Genomic DNA, 13,530 nt, shown 5'->3' on the forward strand with positions numbered 1-13,530 from the left:
TCAGTTTTGGAACTTACTTTAACAATAGAATCTTCAACCTCTGCTTCATCCTTGGTGTGAATTTCAAGGGGCTTTGGAGAAATTTGAACAAGGCTTTCGCCGAGAGTAAGATCTTGTTTTGCTACGATTTCATCAATTTTCTCATGGGAAGGTGTAACAGTTTTGTGAGAGTCATCAACTTTCATAACAGGTTTTAAAGTGTCTGGGATAGAAGCAACATCACCATCGGTTTCTTCATCTGAACTTGTTTCACTTTGAACAGAATCAGGGACAACCGATTTTTCTGGCGACTTTTTCAAAATATCAAGTTTCTTTGCATCTTTCTCAGCCTTTCCTAAGCCCTCAATTTCCAAAGTAGAACTTTCCGTTTTGGAACTTTCTTTAACAATAGAATCTTCAACCTTTGCTTCTTCCTTGGGGTGAATTTCAAGGGGCTTTGGAGAAATTTGAACAATGCTTTGGCCAAGAGTAAGATCTTGTTTTGCTACGATTTCATCAATTTTCTCATGGGAAAGTGTAACAGTTTTGTGAGAGTCATCAACTTTCATAACAGGTTTTAAAGTGTCTGGGATAGGAGCAACATCACCATCGGTTTCTTCATCTGAACTTGGTTCACTTTGAACAGAATCAGGGACAACCGATTTTTCTGGTGACTCTTTCAAAATATCTTGTTTCAGTGTATCTTTCTCAGCCTTTTCTAAGCCCTCAATTCTCAAAGTAGAACTTTCAGTTTTGGAACTTACTTTAACAATAGAATCTTCAACCTCTGCTTCATCCCTGGGGTGAATTTCAAGGGGCTTTGGAGAAATTTGAACAAGGCTTTGGCCAAGAGTAAGATCTTGTTTTGCTACGATTTCATCAATTTTCTCATCGGAAGGTGTAACAGTTTTGTGAGAGTCATCAACTTTCATAACAGGTTTTAAAGTGTCTGGGATAGAAGCAACATCATCATCGGTTTCTTCATCTGAACTTGTTTCACTTTGAACAGAATCAGGGACAACCGATTTTTCTGGTGACTCTTTCAAAATATCTTGTTTCAGTGTATCTTTCTCAGCCTTTTCTAAGCCCTCAATTCCCAAAGTAGAACTTTCAGTTTTGGAACTTGCTTTAACAATAGAATCTTCAACCTTTGCTTCTTCCTTGGGGTGAATTTCAAGGGGCTTTGGAGAAATTTGAACAAGGCTTTGGCCAAGAGAAAGATCTTGTTTTGCTACGATTTCATCAATTTTCTCATGGGAAGGTGTAACAGTTTTGTGAGAGTCATCAACTTTCTTAACAGGTTTTAAAGTATCTGGGATAGGAGCAACATCACCATCGGTTTCTTCATCTGAACTTGTTTCACTTTGAACAGAATCAGGGACAACCGATTTTTCTGGCGACTTTTTTAAAGTATCTAGTTTCTTTGTATCTTTCTCAGCCTTTCCTAAGCCCTCAATTTCCAAAGTAGAACTTTCAGTTTTGGAACTTTCTTGAACAATAGAATCTTCAACCTTTGCTTCTTCCTTTGGGTGAATTTCAAGGGGCTTTGGAGAAATTTGAACAAGGCTTTGGCCAAGAGTAAGATCTTGTTTTGCTAGGATTTCATCAATTTTCTCATGGGAAGGTGTAACAGTTTTGTGAGAGTCATCAACTTTCATAACAGCTTTTAAAGTGTCTGGGATAGGAGCAACATCATCATCGGTTTCTTCATCTGAACTTGTTTCACTTTGATTAGAATCAGGGACAACCGATTTTTCTGGTGACTTTTTCAAAATATCTAGTATCTTTGTATCTTTTTCTAAGCCCTCAATTCCCAAAGTAGAACTTTCAGTTTTGGAACTTCCTTTAACAATAGAATCTTCAGCCCCTGCTTCATCCTTGGTGTGAATTTCAAGGGGCTTTGGAGGAATTTGGACAAGGCTTTCGCCGAGAGTAAGATCTTGTTTTGGTACGATTTCATCAATTTTCTCATGGGAAGGTGTTACAGTTTTGTGAGAGTCATCAACTTTCATAACAGGTTTTAAAGTGTCTGGGATAGAAGCAACATCACCATCGGTTTCTTCATCTGAACTTGGTTCACTTTGAACAGAATCAGGGACAACCGATTTTTCTGGTGACTTTTTCAAAATATCTAGTTTCTGTGTATCTTTTTCAGCCTTTTCTAAGCCCTCAATTCCCAAAGTAGAACTTTCAGTTTTATAACTTTCTTTAACAATAGAAACTTCAACCTGTTCTTCATCCCTGGGGTGAATTTCAAGGGACTTTGGAGAAATTTGAACAAGGCTTTGGCCAAGAGTAAGATCTTGTTTTGCTACGATTTCATCAATTTTCTCATGGGAAGTTGTTACAGTTTTGTGAGAGTCATCAACTTTCATAACAGGTTTTAAAGTGTCTGGGATAGAAGCAACATCACCATCGGTTTCTTCATCTGAGCTTGGTTCACTTTGAACAGAATCAGGGACAACCGATTTTTCTGGTGACTTTTTCAAAATATCTAGTTTCTGTGAATCTATTTCAACCTTTTGTAAGCCCTCAATTTTTAAACTAGAACTTTCAGTTTTAGAAATTTTTTGAACAATAGAATCTTCAACCTCTGCTTCATCCCTGGGGTGAATTTCAAGGAACTTTGGAGAAATTTGAACAAGGCTTTCGCCAAGAGTAAGATCTTGTTTTGCTACGATTTCATCAAATTTCTCGTGGGAAGGTGTAACAGTTTTGTGAGAGTCATCAACTTTCATAACAGGTTTTAAAGTGTCTGGGATAGGAGCAACATCACCATCGGTTTCTTCATCTGAACTTGTTTCACTTTGAACAGAATCAGGGACAACCGATTTTTCTGGTGACTCTTTCAAAATATCTTGTTTCAGTGTATCTTTCTCAGCCTTTTCTAAGCCCTCAATTCTCAAAGTAGAACTTTCAGTTTTGGAACTTACTTTAACAATAGAATCTTCAACTTCTGCTTCATCCTTGGTGTGAATTTCAAGGGGCTTTGGAGAAATTTGAACAAGGCTTTCGCCGAGAGTAAGATCTTGTTTTGCTACGATTTCATCAATTTTCTCATGTGAAGGTGTAACAGTTTTGTGAGAGTCATCAACTTTCATAACAGGTTTTAAAGTGTCTGGGATAGGAGCAACATCACCATCGGTTTCTCCATCTGAACTTTTTTCACTTTGAACAGAATCAGGGACAACCGATTTTTCTGGCGACTTTTTTAAAGTATCTAGTTTCTTTGTATCTTGCTCAGCCTTTCCTAAGCCCTCAATTTCCAAAGTAGAACTTTCAGTTTTGGAACTTTCTTGAACAATAGAATCTTCAACCTTTGCTTCTTCCTTGGGGTGAATTTCAAGGGGCTTTGGAGAAATTTGAACAAGGCTTTGGCCAAGAGTAAGATCTTGTTTTGCTACGATTTCATCAATTTTCTCATCGGAAGGTGTAACAGTTTTGTGAGAGTCATCAACTTTCATAACAGGTTTTAAAGTGTCTGGGATAGGAGCAACATCATCATCGGTTTCTTCATCTGAACTTGTTTCACTTTGAACAGAATCAGGGACAACCGATTTTTCTGGCGACTCTTTCAAAATATCAAGTTTCTTTGCATCTTTCTCAGCCTTTCCTAAGCCCTCAATTTCCAAAGTAGAACTTTCAGTTTTGGCACTTTCTTTAACAATAGAATCTTCAACCTTTGCTTCTTCCTTGGGGTGAATTTCAAGGGGCTTCGGAGAAATTTGAACAAGGCTTTGGCCAAGAGTAGGATCTTGTTTTGCTAGGATTTCATCAATTTTCTCATGGGAAGGTGTAACAGTTTTGTGAGAGTCATCAACTTTCATAACAGGTTTTAAAGTGTCTGTTATAGAAGCAACATCACCATCGGTTTCTTCATCTGAACTTTTTTCACTTTGAACAGAATCAGGGACAACCGATTTTTCTGGTGACTCTTTCAAAATATCTAGTTTCTGTGTATCTTTTTCAGCCTTTTCTAAGCCCTCAATTCCCAAAGTAGAACTTTCAGTTTTATAACTTTCTTTAACAATAGAAACTTCAACCTGTTCTTCATCGCTGGGGTGAATTTCAAGGGACTTTGGAGAAATTTGAACAAGGCTTTGGCCAAGAGTAAGATCTGGTTTTGCTACGATTTCATCAATTTTCTCATGGGAAGGTGTTACAGTTTTGTGAGAGTCATCAACTTTCATAACAGGTTTTAAAGTGTCTGGGATAGAAGCAACATCACCATCGGTTTCTTCATCTGAACTTGGTTCACTTTGAACAGAATCAGGGACAACCGATTTTTCTGGTGACTTTTTCATAATAACTAGTTTCTGTGAATCTATTTCAACCTTTTGTAAGCCCTCAATTTTTAAACTAGAACTTTCAGTTTTAGAACTTTTTTGAACAATAGAATCTTCAACCTCTGCTTCATCCCTGGGGTGAATTTCAAGGGACTTTGGAGACATTTGGACAAGGCTTTGCCCAAGAGTAAGATCTTGTTTTGCTACGATTTCACCAATTTTCTCATGGGAAGGTGTTACAGTTTTGTGAGAGTCATCAACTTTCATAACAGGTTTTAATGTGTCTGGGATAGAAGCAACATCACCATCGGTTTCTTCATCTGAACTTGTTTCACTTTGAACAGAATCAGGGACAACCGATTTTTCTGGTGACTCTTTCAAAATATCTATTTTCTGTGTGTCTATTTCAACCTTTTGTAAGCTTTCAATTTTCAAACTAGAACTTTCAGTTTTGGAAATTTCTTGAACAATAGAATCTTCAACCTCTGCTTGATCCCTGGGGTGAATTTCAAGGGACTTTGGAGGAATCTGAACAAGGCTTTCGCCAAGACTAAGATCTGGTTTTGCTACGATTTCATCAATTTTCTCATGGGAAGGTGTTACAGTTTTGTGAGAGTCATCAACTTTCATAACAGGTTTTAAAGTGTCTGGGATAGAAGCAACATCACCATCGGTTTCTTCATCTGAACTTGGTTCACTTTGAACAGAATCAGGGACAACCGATTTTTCTGGTGACTTTTTCATAATATCAAGTTTCTTTGCATCTTTCTCAGCCTTTCCTAAGCCCTCAATTCCCAAAGTAGAACTTTCAGTTTTGGAACTTTCTTGAACAATAGAATCTTCAACCTTTGCTTCTTCCGTGGGGTGAATTTCAAGTGGCTTTGGAGAAATTTGGACAAGGCTTTCGCCGAGAGTAAGATCTTGTTTTGCTACGATTTCACCAATTTTCTCATGGGAAGGTGTTACAGTTTTGTGAGAGTCATCAACTTTCATAACAGGTTTTAATGTGTCTGGGATAGAAGCAACATCACCATCGGTTTCTTCATCTAAACTTGTTTCACTTTGAACAGAATCAGGCACAACTGATTTTTCTGGCGACTTTTTCAAGATACCTAGTTTCTTTGTATCTTTCTCAGCCTTTTCTAAGAACTCAATTTCCAAAGTAGAACTTTCAGTTTTGGAACTTTCTTTAACAATAGAATCTTTAACCTCTCCGTCTTCGTTGGGGTGAATTTCAAGGGGCTTTGGAGAAATTAGGACAAGGCTCTCGCCGAGAGTAAGATCTTGTTTTGCTACGATTTCATCAATTTTCACATGGGAAGGTGTAACAGTTTTGTGAGAGTCATCAACTTTCATAACAGGTTTTAATGTGTCTGGGATAGAAGCAACATCACCATCGGTTTCTTCATCTGAACTTGTTTCACTTTGAACAGAATCAGGGACAACTGATTTTTCTGGCGACTTTTTCAAAATATCTTGTTTCAGTGTATCTTTTTCAACCTTTTCTAAGCCCTCAATTTCCAAAGTAGAACTTTCAGTTTTGGAACTTTCTTGAACAATAGAATCTTCAACATTTGCTTCTTCCTTGGGTTGAATTTCAAGTGGCTTTGGAGAAATTTGGACAAGGCTTTCGCCGAGAGTAAGATCTTGTTTTGCTACGATTTCATCAATTTTCTCATGGGAAGGTGTAACAGTTTTGTGAGAGTCATCAACTTTCATAACAGGTTTTAATGTGTCTGGGATAGAAGCAACATCATCATCGGTTTCTTCATCTGAACTTGTTTCACATTGAACAGAATCAGGGACAACCGATTTTTCTGGTGACTTTTTCAAAATATCTAGTTTCTGTGTATCTTTTTCAACCTTATGTAAGCCCTCAATTCCAAAAGTAGAACTTTCAGTTTTGGAACTTTTTTTAACAATAGAATCTTTAACCTTTGCGTCTTCCTTGGGGTGAATTTCAAGGGGCTTTGGAGAAATTTGAACAAGGCTTTCGCCGAAAGTAAGATCTTGTTTTGCTACGATTTCATCAATTTTCTCATGGGACGGTGCAACAGTTTTGTGAGAGTCATCGACTTTCATAACAGGTTTTAAAGTATCTGGGATAGAAGCAACATCACCATCGGTTTCTTCATCTGAACTTGTTTCACTTTGAACAAAATCAGGGACAACCGATTTTTCTGGCGACTTTTTTAAAATATCTAGTTTCTTTGTATCTTTCTCAGCCTTTCCTAAGAACTCAATTTCCAAAGTAGAACTTTCAGTTTTGGAACTTTCTTTAACAATAGAATCTTCAACCTTTGCTTCTTCCTTGGGGTGAATTTCAAGGGGCTTTGGAGAAATTTGAACAAGGCTTTGGCCAAGAGTAAGATCTTGTTTTGCTAGGATTTCATCAATTTTCTCATGGGAAGGTGTAACAGTTTTGTGAGAGTCATCAACTTTCATAACAGGTTTTAAAGTGTCTGGGATAGAAGCAACATCACCATCGGTTTCTTCAGCTGAACTTGTTTCACTTTGAACAGAATCAGGGACAACAGATTTTTCTGGCGACTTTTTCAAAATGTCTAATTTCAGTGTATCTTTCTCAGCCTTTTCTAAGCCCTCAATTCCCAAAGTAGAAATTTCAGTTTTGGAACTTTCTTTAACAATAGAATCTTCAACCTTTGCTTCTTCCTTGGGGTGAATTTCAAAGATCTTAGGTGACATTTGAACAAGGCTTTGGCCACGAGTAAGATCTGGTTTTGCTACGATTTCTTCAATTTTCTCATCGGAAGGTGTTACAGTTTTGTGAGAGTCATCAACTTTCATAACAGGTTTTAATGTGTCTGGGATAGAAGCAACATCACCATCGGTTTCTTCATCTGAACTTGTTTCACTTTGAACAGAATCAGGGACAACCGATTTTTCTGGTGACTCTTTCAAAATATCTTGTTTCAGTGTATCTTTCTCAGCCTTTTCAAAGCCCTCAATTCCCAAAGTAGAACTTTCAGTTTTGGAACTTACTTTAACAATAGAATCTTCAACCTCTGCTTCATCCTTGGTGTGAATTTCAAGGGGCTTTGGAGAAATTTGAACAAGGCTTTCGCCGAGAGTAAGATCTTGTTTTGCTACGATTTCATCAATTTTCTCATGGGACGGTGCAACAGTTTTGTGAGAGTCATCGACTTTCATAACAGGTTTTAAAGTATCTGGGATAGAAGCAACATCACCATCGGTTTCTTCATCTGAACTTGTTTCACTTTGAACAGAATCAGGGACAACCGATTTTTCTGGTGACTTTTTCAAAATATCTAGTATCTTTGTATCTTTTTCTAAGCCCTCAATTCCCAAAGTAGAACTTTCAGTTTTGGAACTTACTTTAACAATAGAATCTTCAACAATGGGGTGAATTTCAAGGGGCTTTGGAGAAATTTGAACAAGGCTTTGGCCAAGAGTAAGATCTTGTTTTGCTACGATTTCATCAATTTTCGCATGGGATAGTGTAACAGTTTTGTGAGAGTCATCAACTTTCATAACAGGTTTTAAAGTGTCTGGGATAGAAGCAACATCACCATCGGTTTCTTCAGCTGAACTTGTTTCACTTTGAACAGAATCAGGGACAACAGATTTTTCTGGCGACTTTTTCAAAATATCTAGTTTCAGTGTATCTTTCTCAGCCTTTTCTAAGCCCTCAATTCCCAAAGTAGAACTTTCAGTTTTGGAACTTTCTTTAACAATAGAATCTTCAACCTTTGCTTCTTCCTTGGGGTGAATTTCAAAGATCTTAGGTGACATTTGAACAAGGCTTTGGCCACGAGTAAGATCTTGTTTTGCTACGATTTCATCAATTTTCTCATGGGAAGGTGTAACAGTTTTGTGAGAGTCATCAACTTTCATAACAGGTTTTAAAGTGTCTGGGATAGAAGCAACATCACCATCGGTTTCTTCATCTGAACTTGTTTCACTTTGAACAGAATCAGGGACAACCGATTTTTCTGGCGACTTTTTTAAGATATCTAGTTTCTTTGTATCTTTCTCAGCCTTTTCTAAGAACTCATTTCCCAAAGTAGAACTTTCGGTTTTGGAACTTTCTTGAACAATAGAATCTTTAACCTCTGCTTCTTCCTTGGGTTGAATTTCAAGGGGCTTTGGAGGCATTTGAACAAGGCTTTCGCCGAGAGTAAGATCTTGTTTTGCTACGATTTCATCAATTTTCTCATGGGAAGGTGTAACAGTTTTGTGAGAGTCATCAACTTTCATAACAGGTTTTAAAGTGTCTGGGATAGAAGCAACATCACCATCGGTTTCTTCATCTGAACTTGTTTCACTTTGAACAGAATCAGGGACAACCGATTTATCTGGTGACTTTTTCAAAATATCTAGTTTCTCAACCTTTTGTAAGACCTCAATTCCCAAAGTAGAATTTTCAGTTTTGGAACTTACTCTAACAATAGAATCTTCAACCTTTGCTTCTTCCTTGGGTTGAATTTCAAGGGGCTTTGGAGGCATTTGAACAAGGCTTTCGCCGAGAGTAAGATCTTGTTTTGCTACGATTTCACCAATTTTCTCAGGGAAAGGTGTTATAGTTTTGTGAGAGTCATCAACTTTCATAACAGGTTTTAAAGTGTCTGGGATAGAAGCAACATCACCATCGGTTCCTTCATCCAAACTTGTTTCACTTTGATCATAATCTGAAAAACCTGAAGATGTTCCTATCTGGTTCGTTTTAATTATTGTTTCGCCTGCTTCTGTGGTTAAAACAGTTAAACGGGGCTCTATTGAAAATTCTACTGGGGTGTCATTTGAAATGAGAACTTGATGTTTTAGATTAGGTATTTTCACATCATCAACTTCTATTAAACCATTTGAAATGTCTGAAATTGTTAAAACATCAGTTTGGTCATCTAAACTCATTTCACTTCTATCGGAATCTGATTCAGCCAATTCTTCGGTTGACCAATTCATAGGATCAGATTTAAGTTTCTCTCTGTCGTCCTTTTCTTCATCTGAAATCGGGGAATGAACTATTTGACTGGATTTAACAGTTTTGTATACGTTTTCGCTTGATATTTCGCTCTTGGAAGACGAGATATAGAAAGATTGAACAATTGTTTCTTTTGTGGAAATTTTGGAGCCATGGGTTCTAAGAACCTTTTTATCAATGACATGTTCTTCTAGTTCTTCTTTAGCAATAGATCTTTTAAATAAAACATCACTTTTTTCTTGAGAAAACTTATCTTCTTCCCTACAAACTTGTATATCTTTAGAAGCCTCATGCTCCTCGTCCTTAAATGATGATATTTTGGTAAAAGCATTATTTTCGAACTCTCTGTCGAACATTGGAGAGACTTCACGAGATTTCAACTCAGTTATTTTACTTTCTGCTATTTTAGGTATACCTTCGTCAAGTTTAAGAGGTTTATCTAATTTAGTGGCAGACAACCCAAATTCGAGATGAGTTTTGGAAATCAGCTGATTGTTTTCTGGCAATGATTCTTGATCGGTTGATATTTCCTCAACTGAGTCAGGAGTTTTTAAATCATCATCATCGCTTGATTTTAGAACATTTCCACTAAAAACCAGCAAAGGCTGGATGTGTTCTTCAATTACAGAACTCGATAGACTTGACATACCTGATTTTATGTTTGTTTTAAATATTTTTGGGGATTTAGGGGATGTTTTAGTTGTAATTATTTCTGATTTTACTGATGTTTTTGAAGGCTTTTCTTTGTCGGAAAGAATGAAATCAGTTGATTCATCTACATCATAAGATTTTTCTGATTCAGATGGACTAATATTAATTTGGTTGTCTATTAGTTTTCTACCCACGTCATCAAGTCCTTGAATTGATTTATCTTCTTTATCATTTAGTTTTTCTTGATTTGTGCTCAAGCTACTTTTACCACAAACATCTACAGTATGAGTTTCCTTCGGTGAAGAACTATGCAACTGCTTTTCGGGAGTTAAAACTTGCATTTCCCTTTCTTCGATAATTTTAACAAATTCTTCTTTGAAATGTACGTTTTGTCTAAGCACCATGGGAGTGGAGTGTGAGGATTTTAAAGGAAAATTTAACTCATCCTCGGTTATTTTTTTAGTTTTCAATGGGAAATACGTTTTCGAATCAATTTCTTCTTCATCATGTTCGTCGGAATTTTTGAAAGCAAATTTTTTTAAACTATCGATTTGTAAGTAATCTTTCGTTGGAAGCTCAATTTTTTCAAATTCAGCTGCAACACTTTTAACAGGAAACTTTAATTCCTGGGGACTGACTTGTTGTGGAAACCCTAGTGGGACTTGGATGCAGTCAGCTGTTTCAGCTAAAACTGGAATATTCTTTCTTATGCATTTAATTTCACATATTTCTTCACCAATAGTCTCTAAGTTAGTCGCTTGTTCTTCATTAGGAATAACTATGACCTTTTCCAAAGGCTTACATTCATCAATTTCATCAATTTCAAAGTCCGTGCAAATTTGATCTTCAACAGCCTTCAAGTTCAGATCGCCTCTAACATTACAATATTTCGTTTGGAATGGAATGGCTTCGACGCAATGGCCTTCAATTTTTTCGATTACCTCTTTAACTGTATTTGAATTTTCACAAAGTATATCGGGTTTGATTTCTTGGCTCTTCCTCTTTGAGAAAGATTCGGAGTTCTCTATTTGACGGACTAGTTTCTTGACACCTTCAAATACGCTCTCTTGTTCTTCAGTATCAATGGTTTTTGTTTTATCACTTGGATGGTAGATAGAAGTGACGTTTTGGATAAATCGCCTCGTTTGTAGTACTTTGGTGGGTTGATCACATACATCCATTTCGGAAAATGTAGTGCTGTAATGCCTTTCCCCTGGACTTTCACTTGAAACTTCAGTAATGCATTGTTCTTGCGATGTATTGGAAGCTCTCAGTCTCATTTTATCAGCCTGCAATTTGGTATTAGCATCTTCTATTTTCATCCGTTGGACGTGTTTTAAGGGTTTTTGAAATGTTGCAGCGTAAAATGTGGGTGATAATTATATTATTATCACGTAATTATCAATTTATTATTTATATAATCTATGTATGTATGTATATTTATTTATTTTGTAATTTTTACAATGTGCATGCAATAATATCTGAGAGAAACCAGAGTAATTATGGCATTTACTAAATTGAAACCTAGTAGGTATGTAGTTAAACATAGAATTTCCGTTTTGATTAAAAAAATACTTGAAATACTAATTAATATGCGTGATGATTTTAAGCCATTTTGGACTTACATTCTGTTAATTATTTAGTTATGAGTTAGTTATGATTGTTACTTTAAAAAAAATAAACAAACCTTTGCAAATGAAAGGAAATTTGTTTTAAGCGCGCCATGTTTACTCCAGCATTTCTCTTCTTTTTTTTGATAAAAGCACAACGTGTAAATGGAAGCAATTTTTAAGATTTGAAATTATGAAAAATAATAAATTAGACAACATACGTGGTTGATCGACATTGTTATTTGGTTTTGTGATTTGATTATTATACTATACATATGTATATATAAAGCCGTACAACCTAATAATTAAACTAGTGGTTGAACAGAGCTGTTTAATTTAAGTTTCCATTAATACAATTCTATTTCTATTTAAAAAGTGTATTTAAATTCTATAACATTTGGATGATTCTTTAAACTTGAATATCATAAGTTTATCGATTAATTCAATCCTTTTAGTAAAAGTCCTTAAAATTGTCAGCATTTCTGACTACGGCATCGATTTAGTGTACGGATAATTTATTCGACATCGAAGATTTGACTAGTCTTAAAATATTTCTTTACTAAAATAAATACAAATTGTATATATTTTAACACTTTCAAAAAAAGGTTTAGACAAGTTGATGTTCTGTCATGTGATTTATTTAATATCGTCCTTGAAAGAATATTACAGAACTCCCACGTCAACACTAGAGGCATTTTTTTTTCCAAAAGTCTGTCCAATTACTGGCATATGTTGATGACATTGACATAATCGGGAGAACTCAGCGTGAAAAAATGGGTTAATGGTTAATGAGGGCAAAACAAAGTACATGCTCTAGTCAAGAAGGGACTTACAACACCGACGTCAAAATGTCACCATCGACAGAACAGAAAAGTAACTTTGAGGTAGCCAAGGACTTCGTCTATCTAGGCTCAGCTATGAATGCAGAAAACAGCAACAGCGCAGCGGTGAGATCAAACAAAGAATAACTCTTGCCAACCACTGTTTCTTTAGACTAAGAAAACAATTGATAAGCAAAGCCTATTCTCGAGTGACGAATGTGTCGCCCTCATCATCCCCGTCTTGCTATACGGTGTAGTTCTTCGCGTGAACTGCGGTCCCGTATGTATAGTAAATGAGTAGATGAAAAGATGGAGCTGTACAGCGAGACGTAGACTTAGCCAAAAGGTTAAACAACCAGCGACTAAAAACAATGCTCCGGTAAAGTCTTCGAATTCACGCTCACAGGACAGCGTAGTAGGGGAAGACCGCCTATCAGGTGGCTCGAACTAGTCGAATGCGAAACTGGACCCATCTAGCTAGGAACCGAGCTAGATGGGAAAGTTTTTTGGGTGAGGCCCTATTTCACACAAGACTGTAGCACCACTTTAAGTACTAAGTAAGTAAGTATTGGATTTGAAGTTCCATTGATATATTGTTCAGGTTACTGCAGAAAGAATGGGTAACATTTTTGTTCTTAAACCAAAAAGAAATATGAGTTGATAAACACTTTGTATGCATAGATATTTTCTAAATTGAATCGGTTCTATGTATTGAATTGTATAAGGAATTTCTATTTTTATCTAATTCAGCGTTGTCTCAATTAACACGAAAATATAATTAGAATTATATCGAAAATAAAGGTCAAAAAAACAAAAAAGATTTGTACGAGTTCAATAATTTTATCAAAGCAAAGGCAAGGAGTCTATAAAAAGGTGTCTTTAAAAAGGTTTCGGTCATAGGTAATGGCAGGGTCGGATTGAGGGGAGGGCACCCAGGGCGGAAGCCTACAATAGAGACTTCGGAAAATGGTTGTTTCAAATTCCAAATAGGAAACTTCTTTTCCTTTGAAAAGTATTTTTTTACCTTTACCTACGGCCTACAGTACTTTGTATCTAAACGATTATTTAATAATATTAATCTAAATAACAGAAATCATTGATCTATATTTGTTGACTCAAATCAGGCAATCAGAGAAATATAAAAATCTCAAATGCCCTAATAAGAAGCACTTCAAAATTGCGATCAAGTATCTCTGCAAAATTCAGGTCATCAAAATCAG

The 13,530-nt window shown here is 36.2% G+C and overlaps 1 protein-coding gene across 1 annotated transcript in view; it reads right to left on the reverse strand.

Annotated features, from left to right (window-relative positions):
* Nucleotides 1–13,530, reverse strand: part of LOC129945116 (uncharacterized) — a 100,706-nt gene that overhangs the window by 48,230 nt on the left and 38,946 nt on the right. Inside the window, exon 8 of the mRNA XM_056054775.1 lies at nucleotides 18–11,191. Within this exon, the coding sequence (XP_055910750.1) occupies nucleotides 18–11,191 (11,174 nt within the window). The remainder of the gene's footprint in view (nucleotides 1–17; nucleotides 11,192–13,530) is intronic.

The sequence above is a fragment of the Eupeodes corollae genome, chromosome 2 (genome assembly GCF_945859685.1).
Source record: "Eupeodes corollae chromosome 2, idEupCoro1.1, whole genome shotgun sequence".
In the NCBI taxonomy this organism is placed as follows: domain Eukaryota; kingdom Metazoa; phylum Arthropoda; class Insecta; order Diptera; family Syrphidae; genus Eupeodes; species Eupeodes corollae.